A 15,656-nucleotide genomic window follows, 5' to 3' on the forward strand; every position below is an offset into this window, starting at 1 on the left:
ATAACATCCATTTAATATGATTGATAATATAAATATGTTAGGAATAAATTGCAAAATTAATATACATGAAACAATTTCAATTTACTTAGTTATGTGATAATTCAGTTTAACTAGTGTAGCTCTGACCTATTCAAAAGTTCATAGACCAAACCCAGATCTGCCTTGTGACTCACGATTTGCTGATGCGAACGCAAAACATAACTATGCAGGTACGATCTCCTTCACACGTGAGGTCTATAGGTCACCAATTTTAGTTGAGTGACTGATGTCTAGGTTTAACTAAATAGTCGCAGTTCAACTGTTTAGTTTTGATTCCTATTGTTATGATGTATGTGTATGTGATTAACTTTTGTAGGTTTTGTTTTAAGGCAAGTTTTAATCAGGATTATTTTAATATTCGGGGACTAATAGCTATGTTATAAAATTCACAAGCGGCCTGGGTCAAATTAAAGAAACAGAAAATAAATCGTAAGCATTAAACACTATAAAAACAAAAACCATGAATAATAAGCGAAACGTCAAGTTGGGCGCCAAGCGCCATTAATAACTGACAGCTGTAGGGATTGATAACTCTATCATCTATGGTATTCCATTATACACTCTTTTACCAGACATCTGTATAACGTATGATTTTAAAAAATACTGTAGTGTGTAGATTAAAATTAATGCAATATTTCACATATACGCGCATATAATAAACCAAAATCAATTAAAAACATATGCAGTTACATCTAAACATAATAATTCTGTACTTTATATCCTCTTTGGTTTGGAACGTAAAATTTTAAGGCGCGGTCAGCGATGCGCGCGCCGTTTTATTGATTAGGTTCACCTAGGGACGCTAGACTGGATACTATTGATTGGCGACCTGTTAACTAAATATAGATTTATGTGGGCGGTACATGTTTACATAGGCACCAGGACACTAATTATTGGAATTCACTTACATTTGTATATAAAGAAACGCTATTATACACCTACACAAAATTGAAAAGTACTGCATAATTTGTGTATGCATATAATTAGTAGAGCGTAAATTATATGCTTCGAGCATATATTTTATGCTCGAAGCTATCGTTTTTAATGCTCATGCCATATTTGTTAAATTGATTTTTTATCTTTCTAGTCGACATTTTTTATTGAATTACCACATTTGTCTTCTCTTCTCATATTTTACCTTTTAAATTATAATTTCGATTATAAGGCAAAATGACTGATGAGCCAATCATATAACTTTAGAACTAATTGTTTATGATTCATTAATGTTGTATTACGTTTCTGTACATGTTGATGTTAGAAGAATTTGCCAAATTAATTTAATATTGATCGCTGATTGTTAAAAGCATTCATAGTTGTATTGGATGCTGCTACAAATTATAGTAGGACAGGCAGAAAGTGATGCAAAGGGTTATATCTTGGATACCCATACCAGGTAATCTTAGCAGTGTGGGTACACAAGAAAAATAAGAAAACATGTTGAATCTCCCAAATCTACTTTATTAAAATCATCAAAAATAAATTTTACAAAAACAAATAAAACTGCTCTTCTGCAGAGAACTTGTTAGGTTTTCTTAAATTATTATTATAGTAGGTATCTGACAAATTGTTGAATAAACAATTATTAAATCCTCAAACCATTAGTTTCTACTTCTGATACATCTAAAATAATATACTATTATTCCTCTTTGTCATAAAGAAATGAAGATAATTAGTTTTTAGACAAGTATATCAGCTGTTGTAACTCAACATAATACAAAAGAATGACATTTTATGATAATTACTAAAACTTCGACTTATAAAATACAAAACAATGCAATAAACATAAAAAACAACAATGGTAGTGTCAGCAAAATACAAAAAAATATATAATTCTTAAAACAGGATAATGAGAGAGTAGAAACTACACTTAAAAGTTTAAAGTTACACTTAGTCTTAACTATGTTTTTGAAACATTTACTAAATTGTTATGACTTACACATAGTAGATGAGTATGAGCTTGGTTAAATATTGGCGACAGTTAATTGCCATCTTACACTAACTTTTTATTATATAGTAGAAATCCCAGCTTACACAAGTAGGAAATAAATAAATTGTGTCAACTGACTTCCTTTAAATTTTAATTAGTTTGAAATAAGATAATCTTATAAATTTAAAACAATAATCATTTAAAATAAAATGTTAAAATATTCTATCCATCAATTCTTGGAATCATACAGGCTAAAAACATATCAATCATTTTTAATTATAAATTAATCACAATAATCACAGAAGGAAACATAATTACAATAATACTGAATCAACATATTCTAATAATGATGCTGGCGAGGTATTGTAAGGATGCATATTAGTACAATCCTTCTCCAGCATTGCGCAATGCCCACACAAACTCTTCATATATAACTTCCCCATCTTCTTCTTCTTGAGGGGGCATCAGATAATCATTGTTCTTGTAGTAGTCCGTCGGGAGATGCATAATGAACTTCATCAACTCCAGCCTGCATGGAGTATCATCTTCAGAGCCTGAAAAATATTTCACATTAGCAATCAAAAGTTTTATAAAATAAAATTACACATTAACAAAAGAGTTAATTTTATTTACCGAAGACATATGTAGTAGGGATGAAACCCTGTTCCGGAGGGGGGCTGTCTGCAGTCGGCACAAGCCAGGTAACAAAGGCGCTGAATTCTTCTTGATAGCGAGTGAGGAAACCTCGGATCTGCGCAAAGTGAATCTGGCCACGCCCATCCTCCATTGACACTATGGCTCCTCGGCGCATGTGCATGTTCTGCAAACAAATTAGTAACTTAAAAGCTATTTTCTGTAGCTTCTAATGTAAACATTATTCATTCATCATCTCTGCTTCTGGTTTCCATCATCCAGGGTATGCATCATATCAGACTATGCATCCAATTTTTCCTAGCCATTCTCCGATATACCTTTCTGTTCAAACTTAACATTCTAATGCTTCTTTTAAACATACACTAAAAATACTTTTTTTTATCCCTCCCTTTAATTTGCTACAATGAAAGTTTATACAATTAATAAATTGAGGATTTATTAATTCTCATAGAACTTTTTTTCCATTTTATAGTATTTCGAGGTATTCCTTTTTCAAAATGGCGGTTTTCCTTTATGAAGTTTAAACTTAATATTTAGATTATGATTTATCTACATATTTAAAAACAGCTTTAAATATAATAAAATAACCGTTAAAATCAATATAAATAAATAATACATGGTTTTCGAAATGTTGCGCTTTTTATGTGCTGAGAAAATTTTAATTTTCTTTTAACCGGTAAATCTAAATCCAATGTCGTTATAGGTGATGTATTAATTTCATAATGATTGACTTACCCGATAAAATACAGATTCACTGTATTCCCCGGCAGCAGGAGCATGAAGATGTTCGAAGAACACCGGGAGCCGGGAGCAGTCTTTGCATATTTGGCCGTTTGCCCCAATACGCCAAAGTATGCCGCTAGCACTATTACAACTCACGCAAGTTGGTTCAGGCATCTTCGATATCTCCCTGTTCTCTCTTTACTTTATAGTATCAGCTGAATTCAAACAAACGCCTCCGTTCCACAGCAATCCCAAAACCTGTGTGATCGTAGACAATCTGGAAAATCAATAGATGAGCAATGAGAAACAAGAAACAATAATCAATAGCGTTATATTTGCTGGTATGGATTCAAAACTTTTTGCCATAAAAACTATAACTCATATCATAGACGTCATAAAAATATTGTAGTCAAGCAAGGATGTCTATGGAATTCTAGCGCTGTCAGAGAGGCGCTGCTATCGAGCGGTTCTGTCAGAAAACATTACAGCCTTACAAATAAATGCGGTATAAAGTTTGTTCTAATATTTACTTATACTTAGTTTATTCCCAAGTTTAACTTTATACCGCGTTTGTTTTTAAGGCTCGTAGTCTTTACCTCAACAAAGTAAATGGCATGTAATGATAGCGCTAGTGAGCTATCTTAATTTAGTTTCACTTGTTCCCGCCGCATAGAGGTCTAGAATCTCGGCGTTCATAGATATTTTCATCTGATTACTTAGATAACAATTGAAAACAAAAAGTTTTAATGCCGAGGCCGAGGTCTTCGAGGATTGATAGGTTACTTCGGAACTGGATCCAAGGTGTCGTCAGCGTTTTTCACCAGCAGCATATTTTAGAGCGCGTCAAATCTTTACCTATCTATGTATATTTATTTGTTTGGCATATATTTTGCTTTTTCAATAAATTTTAGTTAAGTAGTAACTTTTAAATTTAGAATTATCTTTAATATTGCAACATAAATTAAATTATCTTCTTAAAGATCTTATAATGGACCTAGGCAATCGAACTGTACCCTGCTTTTTTTGATGATATATCTGCAGTAAGGACTACTTAAGTAACTATTTAACGACTCTGAGTACAGCAGAAAGCAATTATAAATACTTTCAAACAAATATGTATTAATGTCAAAAAGAAAACATTTTACAGATTTTTTTCTAACCTACTAATAAAAGTGTATCTGTAAGAAACTTGTAAGGTGGAATCGCTAAATTGGTTGGCGCTGGTCCTTTGCGTGCCCGTCCCACGTTGTCAAAATGACTGCCATGACAAGGACAATAAAATCCGCCGGCCCAGTCACCTGAATTCGGTACTGGGACACAACCTAGATGAGTACAAATGCCTATAACCACAAGCCACTGAGGCTTTATCGTACGTTGCTCTGGAGTTTCGGGATCTCTCAAAGAAGACAAAGGCGTTTTGGCTTCCAAGGCGATGTCAGACTGGGTCCTGTACTTCACAAAAAGTGGCTTCCCTCGCCATTTTACTGAAAGACATTGTCCAGGCGTAACTTTCGATATATCGAGTTCTATCACAGACATAGCGATAACATCAGCTGGAGCCCCCATAGTATACACGCAGTAAAGTATATTAGCTTTTGTACCGTATGCTCCGCACATCATACCAAAGAATCCGATGGCATATAGCATTCCTATCTTATTATCTCCGGAGTGCCATGTCGTCTTGTTTACATCTTTAAATTGTTTCTTTCTATCATAATCGAAATTCGGAAACTTGATGTCACGATGTAGATAGTAAGGATTGATTTTGTGATATCGTATTTGCGTCCAATTAATTAATCCAAACGAAGTTATTTTTGTAGTCGTGTAGAAAGGTTGAAGTTTATGTGTAGACTTTTTACATTTTTCCTCTTGAACGTCTTTATCTAACAAAAAGGTTGGGCTAACAGAAATTCGATGTGGTATTTTCCGTTGTCCAAATCGTATAATGCATTTGTTTGCTATAAAATTCATCATAGGTAATATCTGCTATACTTAGTTTGTAAATATATTTTGATGGATTGTTTGACAGAAATCAATGCCAATTAGATTTTTTTTTAATCGACAATAATAAACATCAATAAATGACATAGATAAGCGACAAACCTCCTTTCATTTATATGTACATATTCCAAACTTAAAGCAAAGCCAAGAATATGAAAATCTTGGCCTTGGTGCGCTGCACCCATATGTATACCGATGGGCCGATTGATCTATTCAATGTTACGACTTGAATTGATTTTTTGCTATTTAAGTGATAATTAACTTAAAAATAGAATGGAAAAATGGAATCGATCCAATGGGAAAATCGCATTGGAGATAATCCATCTAATGGGAAACATCAGTTTCAGTCGGCATCTCTATTGTAATATATGTATGCAAAAAAATAGTTTTTTTACTTTTTTGTGGTGAAGGTTTTTATATTTCAGGCCAGGCTATACACCATGATTATGTTACTTGTTATAATAGTATTCTTTTTTTTTAGTAGATTTCGCCCGCGACTGTTCGCTTGGAATTAAAGAAAACAAAAGTACGTCTACGTGTTCTTCCAGACCATGCCCTACATCTATGCCAAACACGAACAAACATCATTCTAAAATTTCATATGTATTTATAATATTAGTAAGAATAAAAAGTGTGATAATTTTGGGAAATTAAAAAAAAAGTCAAAACGTTTTTCTTAATGCTCCGATGAGTTTTCACTGCCAAAACACAATGTTGTAAAAGACATCGTTCTTTTGAAACTCAAGTTGTTTTTATGTGTATGTGTTTCGCCAGTCAAAATTCATTGTAATGCGCATGTATAGTGTTTCATTTTTAATAGACTTCCAAAAGGAGGAGGTTCTCAATTCGTCTGTATAATTAGACATTATGTCTAAATTCTAATATTTAAACATCTCATTAAAAAGCAACGCACTTGGACCTGGCTGTGTGGTCATCCGTATATTGGTAACTTGGAAGGTTATGCAATCTGTGAAAGTTGCAATCGCCGGTCGAGGTCCGAACATAATGTGCGCGTTGTCAGTCGACATACGGGCGGTCTAGAGAATTGGTAGCGCCTAAACACTACGTGACTATCGTTTACATATGTGAATTTTCTTACAAGTGAGTTATCCTTTTTTTTTATATATATCTCTTTAACAAATACTTTTATAAATGCATAATTTGATTAATTCATTATATAAATTATCACTTACTTTTAGGTACCTTTAAAATTATGATTGCGACTTATGTAAACAATTTCTTGCAATAGCGATTACATAGTTTTAAATTGTATTTTTTGTTTTGTCTTTGCAAACTTTAAAAACTAAAAATGTGTGTTCATCAGTGCCTTATTGAAAGAAGTATCCTCGAGCATCACCTCGATCTAGTATGAAATTAGATGCAAAGAAATATTGAATATCTAAAATTCATAAAAAATAGTAATAAAACATTAGCTTCATTTATGAACACAGTCGTAATGATTATCTCAGTCCCTAGTAAAGATTTAGTATGAGAGAATTTGATACTAAGAAAACGTTACTAACATTCTCGGAAAAAAATCGTTAAAAACAAGTGTTAAATTACAGTTAAAAAAAATGTTCGCGTAATCATAACAACTACGATTTGTTAAGCACTTTTCGTAATTGTTAATTGTGATTAAAACTATTAACTTGTAACAAAAATGCTTTTGGGCGTTAGAATAATTTTAAAATATAAACTACTTTTGTCTTAAGTAAAATGTACTATAACAATGCGATATCTTTAATATACATTCCTTGTATCTGTGGAAAATTAATTTTGTTTTGCATATGAGTATATTACCACTGCGAAATAAAACCACTCGTGAAGAAAGATAGCAACAAAAATAAAGCAAAGAACTAAGAAAACTATTGGGAAGCCTTTTATAAAACACATTTTAAAAAAGAAACATGAGACAGGAACACTGATAATAGCAGCTAGGACCATACAACACATTACTACCAAAGTAATTGCTCCAAGCTTAGTTACATATTTCCCTTTTGTGATAGTGCCATGAAGGGTAAAATATCCTGCAAGAGTCAGTAAAAATGAACTAAATCCGATTAACAGTATAAGTTTCTTTCTCACACATTCGTTAATTTGTCTGTTAACGAAGTTCGATAGAATGCTCTTCTCTGCGAGGCCGTATAATATAACTCCAGCCAGTCCGGTCAACCCTGATGCGAGCTCTAAAAGAGCTATTAGAAATGTTCCGACACGTAAACTTAAACAGCCAAAACACTTCTGTACTTCAGGGGCTTTGAACTTGGCAAATGACTCTTCCTCCATATTATAATTTTTGGGATAAGCGTATGTTTATATAAATTTATTTGATAATTATCCTTTAGACATGTTTACTGATTTGTAAGAATTAATTTAGGTACCCAAAATGCGTTAAAATTATTTACATTATGTTCACAATGTCAAACTTACATGCACACAAACATAAAGGAGACATTTTTTTAAATTTCATAGTTTTTTTATCTATTTCTATAGTTTGACAACGTTGTATATAAGGATTTTGTGACACTTTTTTTGGTATTGTCAGGTTGGCGCTAGTGTGTTATCATAATTTAGTTCGACATACGCCCACCGGTCATATAACTTGGTCGGTTTATAAACATACTGGCTTTCGGCCGCGACTCCGTCGCGTGGAATTGTCAAAACAAAGTTAGTAGCCTTATGTGTTTGACCAGACTATCCTTAACCTCTATGCCAAATTTCATGCAGACCCATTCAGCCGTTTAGGCTACAAATACTAATAAACATCTAAACTTTAGCATTCATATTATTAGTAAGATATAAGTTGCATTGGTAACTGAAATACCCAATTGTACCTATTCACAGAATTGTCGTTACTTCCTTGGCTAGCTCTCAATCTTCCACACACGAACATACCATGCATTAAATAAATAATATTAAATATTAATAATAATTTTTAGCCCTCTAAAAAAAGCATTTGGCACTTTATTACTTACTTACTTAAAAAAATAATTATTCTGCAGAATGCTGTCACGTTGTCTTCTCTTTGTGTTTATTGCGGGTGCACTGTCGGCGCCAGTGGACGAACCGATACGAGTCGATCTACCAGTGTACGAAGCGTCGCAACAATCAGGTGCCCACCTAAGCGAACCGTTCGTGCCAGAGAATCATCCCGAATTTAGAATTAATAAAGAATCAATCGTCGACAATTTTCTCTCGAACAAAAACACCGCTACATTAACACAAAGCAATCCTCCGGTAAGATATCAATTGTACATTTGTTACCGTGGGTTTCTATTATTGAAATACTGGTATAAAACATTTTATCTCAGTCTAAAAAACATACAATTGTGTTTAAAAAAGAACGTGTTTTTTGTACAATTTTAGATCGGATCTGTGAATTATGGAGGTGGTTTGTTGTCGGCACCAGTGACTACACTAGAGGGCGCATTGCTCGAAACCGAAGGTTTTGGAAGCAAGACCCTCTCGGTCAATGAAAATGTACAAAATCTTGCTGCAGGAATCTTCCAGGTATCTCTTATTATTGTTAATGTTACCTTCTTACACTTTTAACGTTTCTGTAGGGTCGCAGTAGGTAAGTTTTATCCATATCGCTTCGCTATCCGTCTTCAAAACTAAATCTAAAAAGGAAGGTGATACCTGTCCTCCTCCTAGAATAAAACTTTTAAACAGAAATAAAAAAAAAAACTTCGAATAATACCATAATCTTGGTAGCTGCCCCTCCTCTACACCTACTGTAGTTTTTTCCGATTTTTTGTTCTTGTAACCAGCCACGTCTATCCAACGTAATACGCCCGTAAACTATATGTTGCTAAAAATCACGCGTATCCTTTTGGCATGACTGGCGTCTCTATCGCTTCTTCCACATCCATACTTCGACGCATACATATACCAGAAGATAACGATTTGATCGATGTATTTGCTGCAGCATCTTTTTACAATATCTACGTTCAAATAGTTAAATATTATTCGTATAGATCCCTTTTCAACTTGACACTTAAATTCTATGTGTTGATGAATAAATTAGAATCGAATTAGAAATTGCGTGCAGCACGCATGTACCCTAGAACGGAAGGAGTTCATTGTCACACAATGTAAGTGCGAAATTGCATTGTAGATTTGAACCTTGAGGACGGTACGTTATCATCACGACTTAAAAAGGATGTGCTTGCCAATGGATGATAAATGAGGCGAAACTTTGTAGTTTGCTAATTCCATTTATTATTATCTGTGCGTAGTTTCCATTGTCGATAAGCATAAAAACATGTTTTTCATTTTATCAATTACAACAAGAGGCATGAAAATGTACTAGTAAGTAGTTAGTAAATATAATTTTGTATAGATGTTGCGGTAGTAGGATACCAGTCAATACAAATCAAGCTATTCCTATACTGGAAATTTACCTGAAACTTATTTTGAATTAAAACAATGAATTCCATTTCCTGATACATTGTTACTGATCCTTCGAGCAGTTTTTAAGCTTATCGTGATATTAAAACGATGAATCCTTTAATTTAAAATAAATCTATATTAAACTTTAATGTATAGAATTAAATAATCTTTTATGTTTTGGTGTTTTGTAAAGTTACTAAGTTTTTTACTTAATTTGTTATGATTATAAATTCTATTTCAGCCAAAACCAATAGTAGATACAATAAAAGAAGAGGAAAAGTATGGCAATAATGGCGATAAATTTTATAGTGCAGGAAGGGCCATCGTCAACGGCGCAGAAAATGTTTCAAATTTCGTCAATACAGTTCTTGAGGTTTGTTGTCCAATAAAAATACTGGTCATTGGTTACATTTAGGTTAGTTTGCTTATTTAAAATAATTGTCGTCCTATAATTCCATGTTAATAATTTGCATATAGTGTTGGACAACTTGCACAAAGTGAATATGATTGTTTGTATAATCTTATTTTTTTTTAGGTTTACCGAAATAATAGCACTCCTATATTTTTTTTTTGGTATTTCAGGTGCCAGTCAAAGTTTTTAGAAACCTCACTAGGAAAGCCACGGAAAAATTGAATCATTTAGGAGGAAGACTCGTTGGTTTATAATTTAAGACTATAGAACCGAATGTCAAGTTATTTATAAGAACATTAAGGGTGAGTTGCACCATATCGCCGGTTACCGTTAAAGTTAAAATTATTTGTAACAGTAATATTTGGAATAACCTTAAAATTTACTAAGGATGAGTTACATTAACTAACTATAAACCTTAACCAGCACATTCCCGATGGTTACGTCTTCGGATGTTCATGATATTCGCTACACCAGTTTTGCGCTGGTCAAAATGACGTCATATTTGACACTAATCATAACCGCCCGATTTTGGGCGGTTATAGTTAGCGTTACGGTTAGTGTCAGTTCGGTAGTGTCAACTGTCACAAGCTCTTATCTTCAAAAGCACAAATAATGGAAAAAGTAATGGAAAAAGAAAATCTCTACTATTATCCTATACGTAATCCAGAAGAATAAAGTCTTGCGTGCTCGGAAATAATGGATTTCCAAGATGGAACTCGAAATTTGGCCAAACATTCAGTTTGGACAAATTTCGAGTGTCTAAGGCCATAGCAACAGCGCTTGTCCCTTTTCTCTTATTTAAAAAAATGTCCTCCATAAAAGGTCAATTTATAATATGCATTGACAGGACAATTTATAATATGGAAAATAAATAAGATGCATTTATATTTGTATAATTTTATTGCTTCATTTTTGCTACATATTTGAGTAGTAAAGTAAATACAGTTTCAATAATGGCCCAAACTAGTTTATTTTCACAAGAGTTTGCCATTTTCTCCATCTTCGTGGGCAAAAAGTTTATTTCACTATAAAATACCATGCGTATGATACATAAATATAATCGGCGAAACATGAATTTCCAAACATTTTAATTTACGTAAATGTCATTCTTGACACCAGCTTGACACTTTAGTGACATTCAGGTTTAAATGTTTCCATTGTAAAAACGAAAAACACATAAAACCTCTGTGAGAATATGTTTTTGCACTTGTAACCCTATTATAACTTTTACGATAACCAGCGATTTGATGCAACTCACCCTAAGTACAAACCATTAAAGATTCAGAAAATGTACAGTGGTATATTTTCATAGTATAGTCAAATAAGGATATCTCAGTCGATGACAGTGGCGCTGCTGTCGTGATCAGTGTTGTTAGAAAATATGTAAAAGATATTATAACATGACGGCTACTGCACCAAAAGGATCATTATTCTTTTTGACATTGTCAGAGTGGCGCTAGTGAGCTGTCATAATTTTGACATTACCATTGGGTCCGATCTTGTCAGTCTCTAACACTGATCTGTATAAATGGATAGATGTTATTTAGAAATGATAGCTTTTGCTTCTTTATATCGACTATCGACAGAATAGCACCTAAAGTTTGAGTTAGACAACTCTTATCGCAATCATCAGCGCCAAAATAATCAAATACTGCAGTTTATAGCCTATCCACTTATAGAGGTCAGCTAAGGTCTTTGTGTTAAGGGATCTTTTGACGCATACCACTGACATATTATAAATATGTAGGGTTTTCAGCGAAGTCGAGCGCAGATCATTTTTTTTATTGATCTGAACAATAGAATCTAATGGATGAAGACATCAACATAATTCGGTCTTAAGTGATTATAAAATTTAAAAATAAAACAAATCATTAAGAAGTACTTTATTTCATAAAATCTACTCATAACCATTTTTCTACATACATTGTATAGTCATTAATAGATAAAAATTACAATTTAAATAGATAACAAACCTTTTACGAAAACATAAAAGTCCACATACTTTAAAAACTAAGGTGACAAAGTTGCAAATACTAAATGAGGTTTAATGTTACGCTCTTGGCGGTTTCTTTAATTTAATATAAACAAAAGAAGGTCCAATAGAAAAATAAACCCGTGAACATAGATTGATTAAAAATAAACTACAAATATATCTATCATAGTACGCTACATGTCTAAACTAACAATTCTACTTGTAAGCAATTTTTATTTACAAAAATCCGTTTAAAAAATGTACTGTTCGTTTTAGTTAAAAAAAAGATTCTTCGTTAATCTTAAATATTGTAACTGTACTGATTTTATGACTCAAAGATTCGCAAACTTCTAAGAGAATTCAATGTTATAAGTAGATATTGATTATATGATATTTAAAATTACTACTGAATTATTCTAAGAATTGAAATATTATATTGATAATTTTAAAATGACTACTTTAAAAACATCCAGTTATGTGATATTATGAATTCGAAAACATTAATTCTACTGTTTCTAGGTAATTGCATAATAATGATTATTCTTACGACCGCATATATAAAGAAACTATCCAATAATCGATTATTCATAGACATCCATTAATATTCCTAATAATAAAATGTCGTAATCATAATATTAAATCGAATTGTCATATTAATTACTAAATACATATGAAATTAAATAAACAAATGGTTATAATAAATCATTGAAACTAAACGAAAGGAATATACGAATAAAAATATCTCATTTTCATTTACAATTTGTAAAGAAAAACTATAATCAAAACATAGATTAATAATACATTTTACTTATCATTATAAGTTAAAATCTAGATAGCAGTGAAGTATACAAAGATAATACATGTATTTTAAAACAGTTGATTAAATATATAGCCCTTTGGACGCTAAAATGCCGTCAAAATATCTAGATTGCACGGAAAAGACAGGCAGAGTAACCCTAATCATTTGTAAATCATCGCTAAGGGGTGACAAAGGGTTAAGAATTCATTCAATAAAGCATCACTACGTATTACATTAACCATCAATCGACATGAAACGCCAAGTAGATAAGCAATAAAGTTGATTAAAAAATCGATTTAAAAATCGATTATCGACATTCGATCGGGCGATACGTGTTTATTCATCGTTAACGTAATCGAGCACCGAGAAATCGATGTGTTTCTGGGATCGTGTGCGTCATGGACGAGTCATCTGGATTTTCTGGACAGTTTCGATGTACTGCTTATTATGGGCCTTCACCTTGTCCTTGATGTTGGCAGGAATTTCGCTGAGCAACGGGAAGGGGATATCCGGCACATCATTACGGCGATAGAACAGCATATACGGGGTGTTGCAGGGTCTCAGGAATTGTATCTGGTCTTCATTGCATTTGGTGACGGTGTCGTCGTTGAAGAGATGCCATCCATCTTCAGTTTTGGCGAGGGTGTAGTAATGTCCTGAAGACATGGAGGAGCCCTCGTGGACGATGGCAGCATACATTGTGTATACGTTTTGAGTCTGTGCGGGCACAGTGGGCAGAGACACCGAGTGGCAGTACACAGTGTTCGACATCAGTTTATTCTGAGTAAGCTTCTTCATGTCGAATCTGGAATAGAATTACTATATTAATATCATAAATGGATATTTAACCCTTAGGAGGCCTTCATCTGAGAGGGGTCAATGCAAAATTAAATATGTAAATAAGAAATTGAATATAATGCATACTTCATTCAATCCACTGACTATTAATAACTGCTGATTTTTTGGCGCTTCATACATGGCTACTTAAAAACGACACCTACATTTTGATTATTTCAAGCGCCACAAAAGTGCTCTGATCTTTATGAAACCCAGTCCAAACGAAAAAAATTGCAGATTCTGAGTACATATATGTTCTGAATATCCTTGAAACAATCAAAATGTAAGTGCCGTTTATACGAGTATATCGCCTAAAATGGCCGTTGAAACAAATACCCTTCCACCTGTATATATATTTTTCTCTGATAGAAATAAAATCTTACTTGAAGTTCTTCAATACTATGATGAGATACCGCGGAGTATACTCGATGACGGCGCGACGTTCAACATCGCGTTTGCATCCACAGGCGGGACATTTGTATCTATTATCTGCAGTCAGAAGCTCAGTAGAGCAATAATAGTCGACGAGGCTCTGTATAGTGTGTACATGATCTTTATTAGCCTCCGGGAACGCGAGCGTGAGATCACGGAAGACATCGCGTGTAGTCGACATACGACTGCAAATCAGACATCTCGTACGGGATAGTATCACACCGCCGAAGATGTGATCAACGAAAGAATCCCGAGTCTCGATAATTGGGGGTGGTTCACTTGTGCGTTGACGCTTGCGACTGTAACTATATCCCTTGCGGGTACGCTTCCTAGAAGCGGTAATACCTATAAATAAAGAAAGCAAATTTTTAACCTGTTAAAAGCAAAAAAAACATCAAAGCAATTTTGTTAAATATCAAGATGTATGTTAATCTTACTAATATTATAAAAGCGAAAGTTTAGATGGATGTTTGTTAGAGTTTGTAACCTAAACACCGGAATGGATTTCGATGAAATTTGGCGTAGATGTAGAAGATAGTCTGGAAGAACACATAGGCTACTCAATTTAGTTTTTTTATAAATTCCATGGGGACTAAATCGCTGATGAAAGCTAGTTTGTTAATAAACATTTATATAGGAAATATTACCAGTGCTGCTCCCGGCCACTGGCTCGTCATCCGCGGGTGCCGACATCTCGATGGGCAACAGTCGGACAAAATTATCATCGTGACTGCAAACGAAAATGACAGTTTACGTTACAGTTTAAAAAAATAAACTCACACTCACATACATCTTTATTAAATATCAACATTTTTTTATCCCTTTAAGAAGTCCCATTATTTTATCTTCCCCTAACACACAAATATAAAACACAGTGTAAACTCCGAGCATTTTGCGAAATTATCTACATTAATATTATACAGAAGAAAACTTCAAAACTACTGGGCCGATTTCATAAATTCTTTCACTATTAAAAAGCTACATTTTCACTGAGTAACATAGGCTATATTTTATTATTATATTTTTAATTTCACGCGGACAAAGTCGTAAGCAACGCTTTACGGTATATTCTTATTCAATTCGATAGTAATTTGTTTTAGTAAAACTTTCTACGGAGTGTTAAAATGTATCGATAACAAGGTAATCGAACCAAAGTGTGGTATTTGTAGCTTACACTGTAATATTTGTTTGATATTTAGAATTAAGGATCGATTATTGGGTTCAGGTATACGAAGACCGGACCGAATGACTGAATGAACAACTTACTTGGCGTTGGACAATGTGAGCGGCGGAGGCAGGCGCCGTCTAAAGGTCATAATGATCGGCGGCTGGGAATAATCGTGGTCGATATCCAGTCTACGCTCGTACGAGAGCAGCAAATCGAAGAAGTACCTACGAAACATTTTAGAATTTATTTAACATGTCTATTTAATTATACATGCAAATAAATAATTATTTTATTTCCAAT

General features: G+C 33.4%; 4 protein-coding genes across 8 annotated transcripts in view; 1 reads left to right on the forward strand and 3 right to left on the reverse strand.

Moving 5' to 3' along the window:
* Positions 1 to 1,476: 1,476 nt before the first annotated feature.
* LOC106102591 (GATA zinc finger domain-containing protein 1-like) lies at positions 1,477 to 3,738 on the reverse strand. Its single transcript, XM_013282119.1, has 3 exons — positions 3,356 to 3,738; positions 2,600 to 2,786; positions 1,477 to 2,520 (listed from the first exon to the last, which is right to left on the reverse strand). Exons 1-3 carry the CDS (start codon positions 3,515 to 3,517, stop codon positions 2,345 to 2,347), a joined length of 525 nt encoding a protein of 174 aa, XP_013137573.1. The 5' UTR covers positions 3,518 to 3,738; the 3' UTR covers positions 1,477 to 2,344.
* A 704-nt stretch (positions 3,739 to 4,442) lies between these two features.
* On the reverse strand, positions 4,443 to 5,369 carry LOC106102740 (cytochrome b-c1 complex subunit Rieske, mitochondrial-like). The gene has a single exon (XM_013282308.1). It carries the CDS (start codon positions 5,315 to 5,317, stop codon positions 4,499 to 4,501), a length of 819 nt encoding a protein of 272 aa, XP_013137762.1. The 5' UTR covers positions 5,318 to 5,369; the 3' UTR covers positions 4,443 to 4,498.
* A 940-nt stretch (positions 5,370 to 6,309) lies between these two features.
* Positions 6,310 to 15,482, forward strand: LOC106102884. 3 transcript variants are annotated; one of them, XM_013282506.1, is made up of 7 exons: positions 6,310 to 6,445; positions 7,890 to 8,011; positions 8,347 to 8,581; positions 8,711 to 8,854; positions 9,978 to 10,109; positions 10,319 to 10,450; positions 15,414 to 15,482. In XM_013282506.1, the coding sequence occupies exons 3-6, from the start codon at positions 8,348 to 8,350 to the stop codon at positions 10,400 to 10,402; spliced, it is 594 nt and encodes a 197-aa protein (XP_013137960.1). In that variant the 5' UTR covers positions 6,310 to 6,445; positions 7,890 to 8,011; position 8,347; the 3' UTR covers positions 10,403 to 10,450; positions 15,414 to 15,482. The 3 variants fall into 3 exon arrangements, with proteins under 3 accessions (XP_013137960.1, XP_013137943.1, XP_013137950.1); XM_013282489.1 differs by lacking the exon at positions 7,890 to 8,011 and having other exon boundaries at positions 6,311 to 6,445; positions 15,414 to 15,480; XM_013282496.1 differs by lacking the exons at positions 7,890 to 8,011; positions 15,414 to 15,482 and adding an exon at positions 11,413 to 12,001 and having other exon boundaries at positions 6,311 to 6,445; positions 10,319 to 10,449.
* The window catches only part of LOC106102862 (ubiquitin carboxyl-terminal hydrolase 35-like), a 30,364-nt gene continuing 26,724 nt past the window's right edge, over positions 12,017 to 15,656 (reverse strand). For all 3 annotated transcript variants that reach the window (XM_013282478.1, XM_013282462.1, XM_013282469.1), the window contains 4 exons: positions 15,455 to 15,580; positions 14,836 to 14,918; positions 14,140 to 14,533; positions 12,017 to 13,724 (listed from right to left, as the gene is read on the reverse strand). In XM_013282478.1, coding sequence (XP_013137932.1) covers positions 13,316 to 13,724; positions 14,140 to 14,533; positions 14,836 to 14,918; positions 15,455 to 15,580 — 1,012 coding nt within the window. In that variant the 3' untranslated portion in view covers positions 12,017 to 13,315. The remainder of the gene's footprint in view (positions 13,725 to 14,139; positions 14,534 to 14,835; positions 14,919 to 15,454; positions 15,581 to 15,656) is intronic.

Source organism: Papilio polytes, unplaced genomic scaffold (genome assembly GCF_000836215.1).
Source record: "Papilio polytes unplaced genomic scaffold, Ppol_1.0 DF824292.1, whole genome shotgun sequence".
NCBI classification, from domain to species: Eukaryota; Metazoa; Arthropoda; class Insecta; order Lepidoptera; family Papilionidae; genus Papilio; species Papilio polytes.

Excerpts from the sequence above, each read along its gene's own strand:
- LOC106102591 (XM_013282119.1), bottom strand. The coding sequence starts at position 3,517 with ATGCCTGAACCAACTTGCGTGAGTTGTAATAGTGCTAGCGGCATACTT. Across the intron at positions 2,787-3,355 it reads GTGAATCTGTATTTTATCGG|AACATGCACATGCGCCGAGG; the intron begins GTAAGTCAATCA and ends ATTTGTTTGCAG. Across the intron at positions 2,521-2,599 it reads CCCTACTACATATGTCTTCG|GCTCTGAAGATGATACTCCA; the intron begins GTAAATAAAATT and ends AATATTTTTCAG.
- LOC106102740 (XM_013282308.1), bottom strand. The coding sequence starts at position 5,317 with ATGATGAATTTTATAGCAAACAAATGCATTATACGATTTGGACAACGG.
- LOC106102884 (XM_013282506.1), top strand. The coding sequence starts at position 8,348 with ATGCTGTCACGTTGTCTTCTCTTTGTGTTTATTGCGGGTGCACTGTCG. Across the intron at positions 8,855-9,977 it reads TTGCTGCAGGAATCTTCCAG|CCAAAACCAATAGTAGATAC; the intron begins GTATCTCTTATT and ends ATTCTATTTCAG. Across the intron at positions 10,110-10,318 it reads TCGTCAATACAGTTCTTGAG|GTGCCAGTCAAAGTTTTTAG; the intron begins GTTTGTTGTCCA and ends TTGGTATTTCAG.